At 39.6% G+C, this 19,354-nt stretch overlaps 1 protein-coding gene across 1 annotated transcript in view; it reads left to right on the top strand.

The window, feature by feature from the left end:
- LOC145459498 (uncharacterized) overlaps nucleotides 1-19,354 on the top strand; it is a 54,336-nt gene that overhangs the window by 15,551 nt on the left and 19,431 nt on the right. Inside the window, exons 6-28 of the mRNA XM_080338157.1 lie at nucleotides 21-149; nucleotides 275-357; nucleotides 863-969; nucleotides 1,417-1,552; nucleotides 1,896-1,978; nucleotides 2,410-2,532; nucleotides 2,600-2,698; nucleotides 4,372-4,533; nucleotides 5,696-5,778; nucleotides 6,718-6,856; nucleotides 9,313-9,351; nucleotides 9,410-9,500; nucleotides 11,189-11,277; nucleotides 11,337-11,489; nucleotides 12,359-12,479; nucleotides 13,354-13,521; nucleotides 14,277-14,397; nucleotides 14,466-14,591; nucleotides 14,651-14,793; nucleotides 17,026-17,153; nucleotides 17,227-17,306; nucleotides 17,769-17,891; nucleotides 18,625-18,769. Coding sequence (XP_080194283.1) covers nucleotides 21-149; nucleotides 275-357; nucleotides 863-969; nucleotides 1,417-1,552; nucleotides 1,896-1,978; nucleotides 2,410-2,532; nucleotides 2,600-2,698; nucleotides 4,372-4,533; nucleotides 5,696-5,778; nucleotides 6,718-6,856; nucleotides 9,313-9,351; nucleotides 9,410-9,500; nucleotides 11,189-11,277; nucleotides 11,337-11,489; nucleotides 12,359-12,479; nucleotides 13,354-13,521; nucleotides 14,277-14,397; nucleotides 14,466-14,591; nucleotides 14,651-14,793; nucleotides 17,026-17,153; nucleotides 17,227-17,306; nucleotides 17,769-17,891; nucleotides 18,625-18,769 — 2,671 coding nt within the window. The remainder of the gene's footprint in view (nucleotides 1-20; nucleotides 150-274; nucleotides 358-862; nucleotides 970-1,416; nucleotides 1,553-1,895; nucleotides 1,979-2,409; nucleotides 2,533-2,599; nucleotides 2,699-4,371; nucleotides 4,534-5,695; nucleotides 5,779-6,717; nucleotides 6,857-9,312; nucleotides 9,352-9,409; nucleotides 9,501-11,188; nucleotides 11,278-11,336; nucleotides 11,490-12,358; nucleotides 12,480-13,353; nucleotides 13,522-14,276; nucleotides 14,398-14,465; nucleotides 14,592-14,650; nucleotides 14,794-17,025; nucleotides 17,154-17,226; nucleotides 17,307-17,768; nucleotides 17,892-18,624; nucleotides 18,770-19,354) is intronic.

Genomic DNA, 19,354 nt, shown 5'->3' with positions numbered 1-19,354 from the left:
GGGATTATGTTCTTCCACAGGCGGAAAAAGACTGCGAAGACCGTTGGAATTCAGAGCTAGTGGCTATAACTTCCGACGCAGAACAAAATGTCATCAACGACATGATGTTATCAGTAAATAAAGACATCTGGATCGGACTCTCCGATATTGTAAGCAATTATATAACATATGGTAATATACCATTCAATAATTATAATATTAAATAGAATTCTCTACAGTCTTTTGGATTAATAAATTGCTGATATGCTGGTTCTAAATGCTATTCTCTATGTAGAGCACCCCTGGAACATTACGTTGGAGCAATGGACATGATCAACTTTCGTACACAAATTGGGCGTCGGGAGAACCTACAGCAGCGTAAGTCTATCTTATTTATTTCGCAAGTACTCTGTGATTGATACGATGCTAATTTCGCGACAAATCCAAACCATTCATTTCGGAAAAACCTCGACACAATCTAGATTCAAGAGTCACCTGGTAGCTTATCTTATTATATCTACTGCTCTGCCCTAGTAATTATTTTCCAATGAGTAATCTATTGATCCGAGGGGGTTTGTAACGGGGTTGTAACCAAGTCACAAGGTTCCGAGTCATAAGTCAATTCTACTTTTGTGGTTTTGATGCGAGTCAAGTCGAGTTACCAAAATATCGTTACTTGAGTCGGACTCTAGTTGAGTCATGACCCGACTCATTACAACCCTGGTTTTTAAATCCATACAAAGCCAAGTACTTTGGTCATCATAATTTGCTGAGTTGTAAGGTAACAAGGGAAAGTGACTATAATTTTCAGAATTATTGATATGTGCACCTTTCAGCACCTTTGTCTTGTATATTATATAAAACCTACTTGCTTCAATTGCAGGGTGGCTGGAGGTCAATGTACACAGTCAACTTTGGTTGCAAATGGACAATGGAATATAGCGGATTGCTATGCCCAAAAACCATACATATGTCGAAAAGGATTGAGAGGTAAGCTTCAACAATTATACTGGAGTAGTTGCCTTGTTATATTCGTTCTCCCTAAAGCAGTGTGAAATCAGATACAAACATGTTTGTGAGATGAGCCTCTTCGAAGCACATATATTGTTTGTGGTATAAACCAATTTTGCTTTTTGCGTTTCTCGATCAAGTCCGCTCAATGTGAAGTTGCCTTCATATAGAAATTCAATTTTGATTTGCACCTATGAAGAGTAATATTAAGTTAAAGAGAGGGATTTATACTGTATACAGACTTCAGTATGGGTATTGTTCAGTCAAGACACATTTGGGCACATTTTGGCTTCTTGAATTGTGTGTGCTGTCAACTTGACATTTCGATAAGATGCGTGCAGTTTGTGATTTGCTCAGTCACCGTTTTTTGCAAATATAAAACCTGTTAATTACTACTGGTAGCTAATTTTCGGTTGAATCTTTTAGCTGTGTGTCCAACCGGTTGGATCTACGGCCACGGGAAATGTTATGAAATCGTGCTGAATCAAAACTTTTTTCTTTCCTGGAGTCAAGCTTACAAATATTGCACGGCTAAGAACGCACGGATGCTGAAAATACAAAAGTAATTTCCAGCCATGGAAAATATTCTCATGTCTGCTGTGGTTCTTGCATGATGTCTATTGCGCTGTCATTGTGTGAGGCACACTCAAAGAGGTCAATTTTGGTACATAATATCCCCTCAACATTTGGAGTGTTTTTCTTTTTGGTATATGAGATAAATCTTCATAATGATACATTTATTGTGGTTGATTCAAATGCTGATGTGCACTAATATTAAATGCACTGTTTTCGGGCTCTATGTGAAAAAATATTTTTATGTATGAGTGTGATAATGTTTTACGGGATGTGAAGATTACTACATATATCACTTTTTTCTTGCCTTGTTAACATTGCTTGCTTTTTAGTGACGATGAACAGCATTTTATTGCCTCTTTCGGGACGGAGCTGTACAAAGAAGGTGTTTTACAATTATGGCTCGGAATTTCTGGTAAGCTTTGCTATCGTATCGAATCTGCGAAAGTTGCAATATAGGCGGTCGCATGTGCAATTGTACATCTTTCGAGATCCTGGTGTTTGTCATGAATCATTTCTTGTGCAGCACAATCCAACGACTCCCTTCAAAACATGCACTTCTTGTATATCATGTCTTCCAGTTCCTTTATTTCCGTTCGATGTGCATGCCTCATTTAGACTTATGAGTAGTTCTTCTCTTACTATCTGCAGGCCAATGTGGTTGTTGATCAGCAGACTGTACGGTGCCTTTTTGATTTCTGCCTCTCTTTTCATCATGTCGCAGTCTCTTGCGGTGTATTGAATCGATGAATATAGTTTAATTAATTTAATTAGGCATATCTACGCCATCGCAATGTCGTGTCTTTTGAAATCGTGAGTAATTGATTTCACAACTGCCCTATTTAGACATCGGTCACGATCAAACACTGACATGGAGCGATCAATCTACGGTTTCTTACCAGCAGTGGGACGGCGCACATACACCCCGTGCGGGTCAGGACGATTGTGCGCAATTCTATCTCGGCAAGGGTGAGTTGATCTTGCAACATCCAGTGTCGCATATTGTTCTCGGTTTGACCGCGTGATATTTTTTCAGCCCAAGGCAATTGGGAACTTCTCACGTGTTATTCGCAACAGGCTTTTGTGTGCGAAGTCACCGAAGGAACAGTGCTGTCTGATGTTGAAGTACCTGACGGTACTTGGTTTTCTTTTACTATCTGGCATTTAGGGCAGGGGTGGCCAACCTATTTGCTATTCATGGCCGCATTTCGATTACTTATGTAGCCTACAGCCGCATTCCAGGACATAGTTGCAATGGACTAGCTGGACACTAAATACCAATGTTAAACCGTCCATGTTCGTTTCAGGTGAACTAGGGACTAATCTACTTTTTCTTATCGTCTTACGATCCGCATCGAAATCGCTATGGTCATTATTTAATGAATAGCGACTGTGAACGGTCACGGTCGCGAAAATCTTCTCAGGTTCACGAATGAATTTCGTTATTAATATTAATAGTTTCGCATATTAATATCAAATATTTATCCTTTCTCAGCCCATATGATCAATATTCACCAGTAGAGTTAATGGAATGACTGTTTTTGAAAATTTGGGGCAAGTTATAAATGATGATGCATATTCGGGTGAGCCAATTGTTATTGGTCACTCTGTTACATGCTGTTATTTCTTGACCTCCAATCAGGATTGTCGCTGTCGGTATAGTGGTAAGATATTGGAATTTTCTAAACTTACCAGGAATGAATTTGTTTCGTGAGGAGCAAACGATTCCAAGTTGGTATTTCTATATGGGGTGTATCATTTTCCTCTGATGTTCGCATCTGTACTCCGGGGCTCAGATTGCAATGGGCGCTGCTATATTATACTTGAAAAAACGCCAACACATAATAATCAAATCACATGTACACGGCAGTGTTGGGATCAAGGTGCTACCTTCGAGTCACAAGTCATTTCGAGTCATGCACATTTTGACTGGAGTCAAGTCAAGACAATCAATTTTCGAAGGTGACTAGAGTCAAGTCACTTGATTTTTGAAGGTGACTCAAGTCAATTCAAGTCACGAGTCAAGTCGCAACTCAAGCCAAGCTGCCTTTTCGAAGTATGAGGCATGATTACGTCATTGCAATTGGCTAGGTGTCTGAAATACAGATTGAGTAGTCATTGATTTCTAACCGATGAACGAATATAGAGTTACATTTACATGCAAGAAGGCGCTGTATTGCTCCCATATACGTAGAATTGTTTAACTACGTAAGTAATTGCATAGCCTCGGTTTATAGTCACCAGCCAAAATAGGGAAAAGATAAACGAATTGACAAGATGCAATACATTACCCACTTGCATATTGACATGATACAATTCGGGCATGCGTCAATGGTTGAGGAGTAGGATTCGAATTCAGTTTCAATGAAACAAGAGGTTTGGTTAAGGTAACAGAGAACAGAAAAAATGTTTTGCTATTAAATTACTTTGCTAGTTTACGACAGCGTAAGCTGTCAGCTTCAATCACTTCGTTTGTGGTCAAATTATTTGTAATTAAGAGAACAATAGAGGCTCAGTAAACACACGATCATTGAATGATTGATCGCTCTCACAGGTTACAACAGTATTTCGCGAACACATGCAAGATACAGTGATTTCTATCGACACCAATTACTTGACGACTTGAAATTGACTCGCGAATATTGATCACTGCTCAAGAAATAAAAAAGTTTATATCACCCTTAAATAGTCCTAGTATCTTCAAGTCATATTACCCCGTTACATAAGCACAGGAGTGAAATATACAAATAAAATTGGAATAGATACGCGCAAGGCAGGGCTTTCATTACACTGTTTGCATTGTTACAGAAATATACTATCAGTGTCCGAAAGGTTGGCGACTACGTCCACCATACTGCTATGAATTCGGTACTGAAACAATGACATGGGATGAGGCAGAAGCGTATTGTGTAACGATGTATGGACACCTAACTAGCATTCATGATGGAGATGAAGCGTCGTTTGTTGCTGGTATAGTCAAATTTTATGATCCGTTCCCATCTCGCTCGCAAGCAATAGGAGAGTTGTTTCTCACATTAGACCCATATATTGGTGTCAATATGAATGTTACAATACTACCAGAGGTCTTCGTGTTAGTCAATTTTACGGCATAACTCTTTTTGATAATGAATTGGTGTGTTAACTTGTGTTTTAATACATGAATGAAACTGTTGATTGATTTTTACGGATCATGTAAGACGCCTGTACCAAATCATCGAAATATTTCAGCATTTGATCGTTATAGTAATAGTAGTTGTAGTACATCATTGCGATCCCAGCGATTGCTTGCCAATATCAATGTTCGTTTCTGCGTCCATACAACATGATCATTAGGGCTGTTCAAAAATAACTTTTTTTCCCGATTCGAGCCTGTCACCTTTTAAATCGTCAGGTTACCATAAAAGACGCTGCACACCAAATTTGGTTCAATTCTAACCAGTATAGGGCTCCGAAGATCCAATTGAATTTTTTAATTTAAACAGGAAAACTAAAAAAAAAAAATTTATAAATTTTTCTGCCTACCCCATGAAATTGGTGAGCTGTCTTCAGAGACAATACAAAACAAATTTGAGTCAATTCCGACCAGTAGAAGCGGAGTTATGTGAGTTTTTCGTTGATAAATCGCGGATTGTCCACCAATCAAGGATAATCCGAGGAATATCAACGAAAAACTCCAATAACTCCGCTTCTACTAGTTGGAATTGGGTCAAATTTGTTTTGCATGGTCTCTGAAGACAGCGCGACAATTTTATGGGGTTGGCAGAAAAAATTGGAAAGTTTTCCTGTTTAAATTAAAAAATTCACTTGGATATTCGGAGCCCTATACTTGTTAGAATCGAACCAAATTTGGTGTGCAGCGTTTTTTAGGGTAACCTGAAGATTTAAGAGGTGACCTGCTTGAATCGGGAAAAGAAGTTATTTTTGAACAGCCCCCCTAATGACCATGCTTTACGAATGATAGCTATGAATGATGAACTATGTGCGCATGTGCATTATTATTGATTGCGAGTAAAATATGTCTTATTGGTAAAATAATGTATTGCAACAGTTTAAACACATTCAAGTTTATTTTGCTCAAGTATTTTGGTTAAATATGAGCACGAATGAATATAATTGATATTTTCAATTCTAGGGCACAACCTCGGACCTTCATGGATTGGAGCGAATGATATAGTTTTCGAAAATAATTTTGGATATACTGACGGCACTGATTTCGTAAGTTGTGTTCTTCGTCATTATATCGCAGTGATTTATTCAGAATCCATGCTTGGAAAGATAGATCCGAAGAACACCATATTTTCAACTTAGAATTCATATCATATTTTTGAACGTCGATTTCCCCAAATTCTCGTGAATGGTGTGATGGCGCAACCCTCTACAGATTCGTTTCTTGCATAGCCAATAGATGCAGTGATACGATATGTGAAAGCCATGGCCTGCAGTATACAGCGAGCAAGGGCTGTCCATCTATTTTGGGAGGTGTCACAATATACTTGTCACTAACAATGTCACTAACCGGCAGACGTCTGATGCTTCTAAAAGGGTCTCCACATACTGTTTTAATACTATTCATAAATTTATTACTATTTATGTAAATCACACTGCGGCTTTCCATCTCTATAATTGGATTTGATGTCTTGTAGATTTTGTGATAACTTCAGCCGCAAGAAATGGTAATTTTACAGGCACATGCACATCACAGCTACAGTCTTGAAATATGCCAGAGTGTGCAATCAAGCTTTCCGGTTGATATGTTTCATAAATTCGATTCTCGGCTCATTTACTATATGTTGTTTTACATATTAGTATGTGTGGTGTGTCGATGTTATATTTGATGGAAGTAATTTGAAATCATGTGATGAAGTAGTCGCTGTGATCTTCAAGCCCCACATTTGACTTTTACTAGACTTTACTTATGTGTTTTTTGGTAATAAATTGTTTCGGACATGCCTTAAGTACCTTCAGATCAATGTGAATTCAAATATATTACCGTATGACATTATCATCTCGTAGCAAATTTGCAAACAACAAAAACTGATATTTTCTACTTGGTTTTGTTATTTCCTGGGTCAAAGTGGGTTAGTAGTGATGTCTTTGCTGGTCTGTTGAATAACGTCTCATGCATGCATGCCATGGCACGAATGCTTTTTTAAGGATTTTCAAAATTGGGAATCGAACGAACCAAACGGCGGATCAAGCCAAAATTGCGTAAATATGTGGGCCAACGACAGAGGGACTTGGAACGATGATCCTTGCGTGAGACCGTATTCTTATGTCTGCAAAGTCAATGCAGGTTATTATGCTTATTCCGAGTTGTACCTAATCAAGAATCGTGAATGTTCGACAATTTATTATCGAAAGAAATGGTTCGTGGTACGGAACTTGAAAATTTCTTGTAATAAAATCTCAATCTCAATATATATTATATATATTATTATATTGTGCTGAATATTCTTTTACAAGTAATATATTATCTAGTTGATGTTGGTTCTATGTCAATTAGATGTTCTGTTTTATACGAAATCTTTAGGGATTTCTTAAAACCAATCGTTGCACGCATTGCCTGCGTACCTGGATTTTAAAATGCGGCAAATGGTTTATGCTTCCACAAATACTAATTTGATAGTTTGAAGTTTATTTTCGATAGATATAGTTACAGTTTTCTGATCTGATAACTACTTTCTCCCATTCTCTCTCTGTTGAATGATTTTGACAGATAAGATTTAGGCCTAGGCAAAGTGTGGCCCGTGAGGCTATTCTGTTCGGCCCGGGAAAGGTATGAGTAACAGTTAATGTCACAGAAAACCACTCTCTCCATATAGCATCAAAAAGGGGGCGCTAAGCCGAAGTTTATTGAAAATTGTTTTTGCTCTCTGCGATTTACTCCCACCTTATAGTTATTGCCTTGTGTATTGTCCAGCTTTAATATTTCAGAATTCTCTAATCAACAGCCATAACCTTCCATGCCATCAAACTATCCAATGGGATTGCTAGCATTCTGGTTGCACTTAGGATTTTGTGACATCATGATCAGGGGGCGCAGAATTTTCACTATCATACAGGGGATGCGTGCCTAAAAAAGTTTTGAGAACCACTGTTTAAGAGTCTTATTAATAGACGATCGTGACTATGGGTTTAAAGCAGGGTTGTAACCAAGTCACAAGGCTCCGAGTCACGAGTCAATCTCACTTTTATATTTTTGACTCGAGTCAAGTCGAGTCATTTTCAATTCCCACCGAGTCAAGTCCGAGTCCAAGTCACCGAACAGAGGATCGAGTCCGAGTCATGGTATTATGACTCGAGTCCAAGTCATTGTGTTGACTGCTCAGTTTCCAGTTAAAGTCTGCCTAAACCCACTTTTTAAGCTCAGTTTGGTGATATTGAATGGTTCGAATTTATAATATATCAATTTTCCTCACTTTTAGCAGTTTCTGGTCGCATTTTCAAGCACCAGCACCAACAAGCGAAACCCCAATAGTGTGTTGGCTTCGAAATTACAATGAAATGTCGATCTTGGCCGTCTGAATCTCGAGTCAATGACTTGCTTCGAGTAATGCGCAATGACTCGAGTCCAAGTCGAGTCAATACACAGATTGACTCGAGTCGAGTCGAGTCATCCAAAAAACGTGACTCGAGTCGAGTCATGACTCGAGTCATTACAACCCTGGTTTAAAGAGAGTTAAAAATGTATTGTGTTTAACAAAAATGTATCGAGTGTATCGTGTTCAACATTGTTTCAAATCATGACGGCAAATAGATATATTTTCAATTAACCATCACCTTCTCATTACCTATAACATCAACACATTCACAGAGCAGCATTTATTAACCATGTGATTTGGAAATAAAATTAACATACGCTCGAAAATATAGCTAAAAATTTTTACTCGGCCCGCCAATGTATTTTCTACTTCTCATTTGGCCCGCGGAGGAAGATAATTGCCCACCCTTAGATTAGATATTGCCCTTATTAATGTAATGCGGGTGGTACACTGATTTTGCACGGAGGCGGTCAAAGCAGTCAGCTTTGGGAGAGAGAGATTTCATTGCTTCATCAACCGGAACATTAACAGACAAATTGAGCATGTAAAAAATACCCAAAACACATATACAATAATATCAGTGCGTAACTAACTAAGTAACGCCTTAACTTTCTACTCAATTGCATATAGAAGTAGCGATTTGCGAGGCATGTCATGTCTATGTTAAGTAGAAGAAAATGTAAGATCTGACCAGTAGTCAAGTGAGTAGGTTCAAAAAAATAGCTTTGGTCGAATAGTCGCATATGTTCAGCAGTTAATAGGAGATGGCTACATTTGAAATTGAAAGGCGCTCTTGACAGCCAACGACGAATGACTCATGACATAACAAATAGGTACAATTTTCGAAAATTAATTTTTTTTACCGGCTTACTTTTACTAATACTTTACAAAATACATGTGAAAAGCGTAAGCAGTTTCTCTTGAACAATGTCAAGTAGAAGTGGAAGCTTTTCAAAAAAATAGCCACTGGGTTAGTGGTGATGGTAGGCAAATCCTACATGAGTACCCGTGAATATAGAAATAATTTGTTGCTGACCAACTCTGGTTTCAGAGTCTGTGATTAATACCTATTTCAAAGTTCCATTGAAATCGATAATATTTACTGATGATTACGCCTGACGACTGTCAGACGAAAATATTTGGGTTTATTTCAATATCAATATTCAAGTGCATATCTGCGATTAATGTTGATCCCGATATCATTCAGTGCAACTCCTCAACCCGAAGCCTCTGCCGACATTGCCGCGTAAGTTTCTGGGTGTATCGTGACGAGCCTGTCTTGAATGCGACTAATTGTGTTTCAGCGGACGTAAACGATATTCTCTGTGGTTCCGACGGTTACATTCACAATCCGGCCACTCATAAATGCTACAGAATCGAGCAAGATTTTTCCAGGTGTGAATGCTTCGAGTGGTAGTTTTAATATTGGTCTTTAATATACATTTTAATAATATATTCATATTAAAACCCGAAGCTTTTCGAGCTGACACTTTTCAAGGGCAATCGTCAGCAAATGGAGAATTTCAAAAACATGCATCTAGCTACATTGCATACAACCAATTATGACGTCATAGAAACAAACAACATGAAATACAGGCAAACCGCGAGCGCAGCTAGTGGACAATTTTTAGATTCACTAAAAATTCCTTCTGCTGACACAAGCGCGGTCAGTGGATTTTAATATAAGTCGATTCCAGTGCAGACAGATGGAAATTAGTGCGGCCTCTACCTAATATCGAAAATCTTTCATCGCGATAGTTTTTAGCGCAAGTTGCATTCTCAGCCAAACGCTTGCCGATGCCAGAGTTCATAGCCATGGCCTGATTACGTTCTAGTAATCGGAGATCAGTTACAGCTGCGTCTTCGCGAGAGTCCAATATGCGTGATCTAATAACGCTGGGGACATGTTGTTTGATGCGTTCCTGCAAGCGCTGAGTTGTTCTTCCCACGTACCGACAATCACAGTGCCACGCATCAATCGCATCAAACAACATGTCCCCAGCGTTATTAGATCACGCATATTGGACTCTCGCGAAGACGCAGCTGTAACTGATCTCCGATTACTAGAACGTAATCAGGCCATGGCTATGAACTCTGCCATCGGCAAGCATTTGGCTGAGAATGCAACTTGCGCTAAAAACTATCGCGATGAAAGATTTTCGATATTAGGTAGAGGCCGCACTAATTTCCATCTGTCTGCACTGGAATCGACTTATATTAAAATCCACCGACCGCGCTTGTGTCAGCAGAAGGAATTTTTAGTGAATCTAAAAATTGTCCACTAGCTGCGCTCGCGGTTTGCCTGTATTTCGTGTTGTTTGTTTCTATGACGTCATAATTGGTTGTATGCAATGTAGCTAGATGCATGTTTTTGAAATTCTCCATTTGCTGACGATTGCCCTTGAAAAGTGTCAGCTCGAAAAGCTTCTGGTTTTAATATGAATATATTATTAAAATGTATATTAAAGTTCTGTACCCCAAAGAGTCTCTTCTAATATTGGTCTGTGCGTAATCGCGCCCAGAGAGGTTCAAAGACTCAAAGTAGTCAGCGTTGATGCTTAAAGTGGAAGTTACGTAGACGCAACAATGTGAATTTATGCTCAAATACAAATAGAAGTACCAATTCCCAAGATGGGTCAAGATTACGTCAAGCAGAAGTGGAAATTTAAGGAGAGTAGTTCAAAAAGTATGTTTGGTCACGGTCAAGGTACCACACTTTTAGTAATTAATACTAGTAATCATTATATGATACCTTATAGATCATTATATTATCTCTCCACTAGGGCGCTGTACGCAAGTGCTAATAAAATTGGGCATATATGCGACTAGCTCAAAATGATCAATGATGCTGCAATTAGGTGAAATTTTCAAAAATACATTCGTTTCCTGTGATACTGTGACTGTTTTGCACAAAACTACTTTGTGTACGAAACCCAAAGTGTTACACGAAGCAGTTGTGACGAAAAACTGTAGACGCAGAGATAGTCTAAAAGCATATTCGTTTGAGTAAGTAATACTATGAAAAAGTAGAATTTTTTCTCCATCAATAACCGCCTCTTATGGTATGTCCCCTTTTTATGCAGAACTTGGCAAGACGCGAGGATCCAATGTCAAAAAGAAGGCGGCGACTTGGCCAGCGTGAACTCTCCGGATGAACAGGCTTTTATCGAAAGTAAGCTATTTGAAGGCCCGATTAGATTAGGAAACGTCGTAGTAAACCTTTTTCTGTAGCCTATGCTTCGTTGGCTTCGAAGCAAATTGCCTTGTGGATCGGCGCTTTGGACTCCAAGAGCGGACCGATTAATGCGCCCACTGTGGATTTGAACGATGGCGGGTGGAGATGGTCTGACGGATCTCCGTTCAACTACATAAATTGGAACCCGGGTGAGCTTGCGGCAGGATACATAATATGTTCTCCCTGTTAAACCTGGAAACAATGTCTACATACCATAAAGGTTTATTGCAGAAAAGTCGGCCCAACACCACGAGTAGTCGTTATAAAAGGCAACTGGCACCAATCCTATCATTAGTCTACTAATTAATGGAAGCCACAGAATACTGACGTTGAATATCGCTGCATGACCGTGTGTTTGGCTGTGTAGGTGGTTGAAATAGTGGCTGTGTGCCATATGACTGCGATGTATTTCCTGTTGCAGCCACAGGTGGTCAAAGTGGTCATTGTTGGTCGGCTGACACTCGTCATGGGTAATCGTCAGCAAGTAGAAGAAAATCAGAAAGAACATTGTAGGACGATTACCCCTGAGGAGTGTCTGCTGAAAATATATGGCTTCATTTTCACTATGCAATCGTATATTGAAGTTCTGTACCTCCAAGAAGATCTTCAGAAGTAATATCGTAAATTCTTGCTTAATTGCCAGTGAAAGCAGCAGTATCCAAGTAAGTAAAAAAGTTAGCTGTTGCGTTCTGCGGTCAAATCGTGGGCATCATTGTGAGTTCAATTTATAAATGGATCATAAGTATAATTTTAGTCAAGTTTAAGCAGTTTTACTGCATATGCATATCGTGCGCTCATGGTACGCATATGTATGCGCTGCAAACTGCACGGGTCGTGTGTATGTATATCATGAGTCGGTGTAGGCCTATATGCCGCCATCATGAATAGATGTATATGCTGCCATCTCTGTCTAACAGCTTGCCAACCTATCAATGGACATTGCTTAGTGCAGATTCTTATTCTGGTATTCCTTTTATCGGTATTATGTATATTATGGGGGGATACTTCGGGCTTTCAGGCGAGCCCAACAACGTGAATGATGAAGACTGTATCGAGATGCAAGTTTACGGCGGACGATGGAACGATCTGAAATGCACCGATTTCAGGGGTTACATTTGCGAGAAAAAAGATCCAGATTAGTGAGTGTCTAGTTAAATCAACTATCGATGAAAGCTACTTCGTTAATCATGTTATCTTTGTGTGTTGTGAGTTGTATCAAGCTTTGAACTGCTCTGTTACTTTTGGATTGAATTACTTTGTGTGTGTGCAATGTGTGCATGCCCCAGCTGAATTATTGTCCCCTTCCTTTTTGCTGACTAAAACATGGAGTGGGCCCATACTTTGGTGGATGGGATATTATACTTTGTTCCATGGAACGCGAGGAGAAACACAAGATATTGCTTTGAGTCGAGTCGTAGGGTTTATTCAATTTCACAAAGTAATCGCATTATTTCTCTAAACAGAGGCATTGCTAAGATATTGAAAAATTCTGCTTGCCAACATTTACAATTGAATAATATTCATATTGAAATAAACTTGAATATTTTCGGCTAACACACATCAGGTGTGATCGTCAGCAACAAGGAGAGAATTGAAAAAACATTCGATATCCCCCTGACGAGTTAGCTGATAATAGTCATTTTATCTCAAAATGAATATATATATATATATATATATCAATTGTCTGCTGAAGAGTCTCATGCCTACATTTGTAGTTCGGTTGCATGATTTTTCAATTTACACTGCACAGTTATTTTGTGGATGAGTAAAGAAGCGTGCTGACGATAAAAGCATCGCAGCCGTAGTCAAGGTATCTGTAAAATCCATGCATAAAAATTAACAATTACTAATTATATCTGAGTCCGAAGTCGATTAAAGTACTGTATAATCTTGTCGGGCATAGAAGTCTAGTTGAATTTTTCTCTAAATTCCCACGGCCGTGTCCCTCCATTGTGCGTTGGTATGGTGGTATGTGTGCTTGTGTGAAATGAAATGTGAGACATATATTCTTAGCTACACTCCGGCACCGGCCAATGACTGCAATGGAGTGGATTGCTGTTACCGGCATCTCGGCGTAGAGAGAGGAGGCTCCATCAAAGACAGGCAACTAACTGCGTCTTCTCAGATGGATTCGGCCTCCGGACCGGATAGAGGCAGACTGAATACGTACGATCAGTATATGTGAGTGAAGTTATCCAATAATATTGGTTTGGAAATGGGCAATATGGACCAATCTATATCATTATTTTGAGCAGACACCAAAACCTTCGATATATTGTATCTTCACCGATATTTCCTGCCGATATTGAAATTTAACTCACAGGTCAAGAAACAAAGCTCCATCATATTCAGGATGAAGTGTATTGTAGCCCACGTGAAACAATCTGACGGTACCGATGACCCACTCATTGTAAACAATTGTAGTTCTACACTCCTGCGTTATGGGGCCATTGTACGGGCAGAAAAAACATCGACAGATGTTGGCCGATACTGATATTTCTACACAGATGGCTATTGGTTGAGCCTAATTGATTTCAGGAGAGATGCTTTGTATCACAAATAGAACTCTTTTCGGGCAGCAGGGCGCCGAATGCGTTGAAAAAAGTCGATGCAAAGTCAAATTACAAATTTTGCTATCAATTTGATTACAAATGTGTCGATGATAGGAATCTTGGCTGAACAAGAGAAGATTGTGTTGTGATCCTAGTAAAGCTTGTGAAAAAATGCTACAAAATTCGTGGTATTTTGCCATGTTGGGTGTAATAAGCCAGAGCGCTTGGGTTAGATATATCAGATGTTATGATGCTGGTAAAACTCCGAAAAAATTGCATGAAAAGTCAAGATAATTTACCGTGTTGATTGTAACAAGTAAGAGCACCTGGCCAGGATGAATTGGGGTGAGTGATTCTCTTCTCACTAGCAATGTAAACATTCAGCGCCCTTCCTTCTGTGGGTACTGGTAAGGGAGGATGGATACCGCTGCAAGACCAGCAAGAAACGCAATGGATTCAAGTTGATTTGGACGAGTTTTACGAAGTACGAGGTGTCATTACCCAGGTAGAATGTCGTTGGGACATTGAATTTGAACCGGACGCCCTTAGACCATTGCTATTCTCTGTGGTCAGGGTCTTAACGGAATTAGCCAGCCCGTCAATCAAAACATGTGGAGCAAGACCATATCTATTCAGTACAAGACTCACAAAGTCCAAGACGTCTGGGAATGGGTTCGCGACCCGCTCGGAAACAAAATGGTGACATCATGTTCAAAATCGTTTCATGACGTACGATGTGGTTGGCATTATTTTTTCAGATTTTCGACGCCAATCACGACCAAAACACGCAAGTCACCAATATATTCCAACGGCCGGTGATTGCAACTGGAGTTCGAATTTACACTGAGTCTTGCAGGCTGGGATGCGCTCTCAGATTCGAAGTTGTCGGATGCTTGCCGGCGTGAGTGATAGGGGACATTTTGAAGTCAATTTTTTTCTAGTCTGCAGAGGTGATCTTGGTAGTGCAGGGAATCCCTGCTATCGTCCAACCATGAAATTTATATCTCGTATATTTATCGTGCCGTATTCTGGCAATTGATAGACATCCTGTCGTAATTCTCGCTGCTCAGTTAAGTATCGATTTCCAGACGACATTTTCCGAATGTGCGTTGCGGGATTTTTTTAGCCTTGACCCAGACAGGCGTGGACGATTTTGTCATGACAACGAGACGCTTTCCTCGTTATTTCGTCACAAAACCTGCTACGTAGACGTCGATCTCGCTGATTTACCTCATCCAGACCCTTTCAATATGGCCCAATAGAAATAATAGTAATTCTTCAAGATATTCAGAACATTCCTTTGTCCCACAGAAGTATATTTGCAAGATGCTACAAACCCATTCGAAATTTATAAAGATAAGTTTCACAGCAGACGACAACGTAAGTGCAGGCCTCAAGAACAAAAAATGCATCGATATCGTGTAAATAAATAGAAAATTGACATTTCTTCAGGGTTTCTTTCCAATTGAAGCTCTTCTATGCACGATTCACTTAGCTCGTCTACGATTAAACTTTGCCATATCCACCCTACATTGTCTCCCTGATATATTCAGCATTTCTTGTTTCCAAAAGCTTATTGCTGCTCTGTTAGAGAGTCTCGTATGAATATTGAAAGGCCTGCAGCAGGGCCTAATATCGTAGGCCCCGCTTGGAGGTATAGTGACTCCATCCCAACACTGATATCACCAAGAACTCTGTCAGCTCAGGTTCAAGATAAGATGCTGCATCTACTTAATTGTGGGAGGAGCATTCGTAAAGTACCGGCAGCGTGAAATTCAATAGCTTGCAGTGGCACAAAACATGTCGGTTTTGCTTGACGATCGACCTTTGTCGCCATTTCTGTATCCATAAATTTCAAAAAGCAGTTGACATGACTTTTGTATGATAAAATTATATGAAACAAAATCCACCCAAGCGCCATCTCACTCATTCACTCAACGGAACTTGACGCTAGCGCATTTATTTTGAGAGAGAAGTTATCATTCCGGTATACCAAGATGCTGTACGACAATAAGTCGAAAGGGTACATAAGAGAATTACAAATACAATTATAAACACAAAATAAGAGAATTACAAATACAATTATAAACACAAAATCCACCCAAGCACCACTGATTTCATTTGCTCAGCAGAAACTCACATCATGACATAGCGCCGATTTACCTATACGGCAATATCGGTACTCCGGTATTTTGCGGGTGTTGCTTGCAGTTGGCTGCTGGATGGTGAAAATTGTCACTTAAGTCTGGTGGTGCGTTGACTTAGATTTGAGTGCCGATTCGAACGCATTTGAGTGAGAGTATACTTTTTGGCATGAGCTGAGTAACGAAAGCGTTGCTGAGTAGAGAATCGCTACTCAGCAGAGAAATAGGGCTCCGCCCTAAACCTACTTGCATCAACGCCTGAAAATATATTCGTATGTTTTGAGTAATATCTGTGTCTAAGAAGATCTCACGCAGGAGAACAGGACTTCCAGGTTAAGTAGCCAGCCAGCTAAACCTCTAATACTTTCGTTAGCTCTACTTCTACTCCCGGGAAACCTTAAAATCTCCGCAGTAGTTCAACATTGGTAGTCAACGAAAATTAACATGAATTTTTGCTCAATTACCAGAGGTATCCATTTCCAAGACGTGCCAAAAGTGGAAGCACGAAATGACAGTTCAAATAAGTGTAATTTTCGAAAATTTACTCCGTTATTGTGACGCAGGAGCTATTTCGTCAGTTATTATGACGATTTTGCTCATGACTGTGACGCAAACATTCAAAAACTAATTTATACTTGACAAAATCAAAGTGTAAAGAGTAGTGGTTTGGCCGAAAAAGTCTTCAAGTAGAAGTGGAAATAGTTGAACTATTTAATCACCCGAGATAGTGGTGCTAGCAGGCAAACCTACGTTATTGACTACCTCTCCTTGTCACGTCGTATATAGTGTTTGCCTCGAAGGGTTTAAATGTAAACAATCAACTACAACAACTACTTTTATCATAGAATATAATATGTATACGCACTGGTACTTTCGTTGATGTGGGCTAAAATTGAATTGTTTGACTATGCGACACAAAAAACAGCAGCTCTGGAGATGAAGGGTACAAGTGGACGGTTCGAAAGGACTCTATCTATGATATTTTTCAGGTGTGCTGACTCCTTAGTCGTTCAGAACGATGGTCAATACCCGCAGTTGCCCGACACTTTGTATATGTCTTCTTCGTCTCTATCTGGGTATGGTCCGGAAAACAGCAAGTTGGATTATTCCGAAACAGGTATACTGGGAAATAATCCCATGAATGCGATCTCAGCTTGTTCAAGTTTAATTCGTTTTGTTATTATTTGTAGCTGGGGCATCAGGTTGCTGGAAACCTACGTCAAACGACAAAAACCAATGGTTGCAAATCGATTTGAGCCAACCCAGAAAGGTATGATACGGTTCGGGGGTGTGCAAATCGCAGCCCGCAAAGAAGTTTGTGACCCGGCAAGAAGCCGGGAGTATTGCTACTCAAGTAGACGTCAAACCATAAATTCCTACTCAAGTACATGTAGTAGTATACTGTTACGACCAAAATAGATTTGTAACTTAACTTAGTCTGACACATTCAGTAAATATAATGCATATACACACTATGCATAGATTTTTGACTAAATTTATGCAGTACCCTCAAACTTTGCGTGATTTCACAATTGTTATGTGCAGTTCGATTTCAAACTTCATTGACAAGTCACGCCATGATTGCGTTACTAACCTTTCAAGAGATGATAGTCTGACTGCTAAAATGCCTATGTCTGGCCTGATGTTTTGTTGAGCTCTTAATCGGCTAAAAAAGGAGACGCAAGATATATCATGATATTTTATGTGATCGCGCATTTGAAATATTCTGCAGCTCGCCGGCATATTAACGCAAGGAAATCCGGAGTCGCCAGAATGGGTCACGGAATATTATGTACAGTTCAGTAACGATGGCAGCGTCTTCACCACATATCTGAATACCGACGGAAGTAACCAGGTGAGTAATTTGTTGCAGAGAGAAGTCACAAATTTTAGTCTCCGGTTTTGTTTTGGCCTTCGAAACACAATCCATTTCTTATCTAAATCTGGGATTACATTTGACAAAAATCCACTCGTGTTCAAGATCAGAAGTCGAGCCAGAAGCAGAAATTATGGCAAAAAACGTGTGCACCATGTGGGACCCCACGTAAAACTTGTTTCTGGCCACACTCCTCATATATCTTCTGTGGCTCTGATGCAATATCTCAATCCAATCAACCCCCATATTTTTCTGTGACATCGTGCTCGTTGATTTGCGGCTTAAAAGGTTGCCGTTGACATGGATGAAAAAATTAGGACGGGCTAACACTGTGAAATTGGAAAACTGATTTTTCCAGTCCGAATGTTACATATTCACAACCTTTTTGGTAAGCTGATGACTACATAGAAGTACGTCACGGTCTCATTGCCGACAATAATGACTTGCCGTAAAATAGTACACAAGTCATAAATACAAAGCAGAGAAATTATGAATGACAATGTAGTTTAATTGGACACTTCCCTTCAAAATAAGGACAAATTTGATTAATAAAAACGGTATGGCAACCGTGCTTATAAGCCTCAACTTCATATCATACTATAACTGGCAATATAATCGATGAATGTCGGTGGAATCTCGTTATTGCTCTGACCAATTGATAAGGGAAGGAGAATTGGGTACATCCAGCACAACTGTGTTTGTATTGTTTTAGTGGTTCCCGGCTAACAGTAACCAGAACACAATCAGCGAAGGATTTTTGCGTGAACCGATCACTACGCGATACGTGAGGATCGTCCCGCAGGCCTGGAATGTCGCAATCGCTTTGCGCTTCGATATTATTGGATGCAATAATGACGGTAATTTGTAATGGCTTGTGTCACGAGTCTCTCGGGCACCGAGAAGTCTTGTTCGGATTTTCAAAGTTGATGCTTGTTGATTTGGTGCTTTAAATTATGAATTCTTTGGTTGTGTGACTTGGTGAAAATCGTTAAGAACTAATTTGCAGTGACTTGAGTAGATGTATGTATCACACGTCTCTCAGATACCAACAAAAGTCGGTTCGGATTTCAATGTGTTTGTCAATTTGGTGCTTTTGTAATTTTGAATTCTTCGGTTGTGTGACTTATTGAAGGAATCACAGACTATAAATATGGAGAAATCGATTGCCGTCAATTAAATAATATTATCCCGCACAGTTGTATTTCAAGTGACACCCTGCCAATGTGCTGTGGAATCCTAGTAGACTGTATATCAAACGCCTACAAGTTGGGTATTTCTACATTTCAGCGTAACGCAATGTAAGCTATATCTGTTGACGTGACACTAGTTTGAATGAAAAAAATGCGGCCTTCCATCTTTAGAAAAATGTTAGATGCAAGACTACTCGTAACAGACAAGATAGCGTAATGGTGAAGCGTCCGGCTTCTTGATCGGTAGGTCGC

The sequence above is a fragment of the Botryllus schlosseri genome, chromosome 16, assembly GCF_051294905.1.
Source record: "Botryllus schlosseri isolate E-star chromosome 16, Bs_hap1, whole genome shotgun sequence".
Classification (NCBI taxonomy): Eukaryota; Metazoa; Chordata; class Ascidiacea; order Stolidobranchia; family Styelidae; genus Botryllus; species Botryllus schlosseri.
This window is presented reverse-complemented; position numbering and strand designations above follow the sequence as displayed.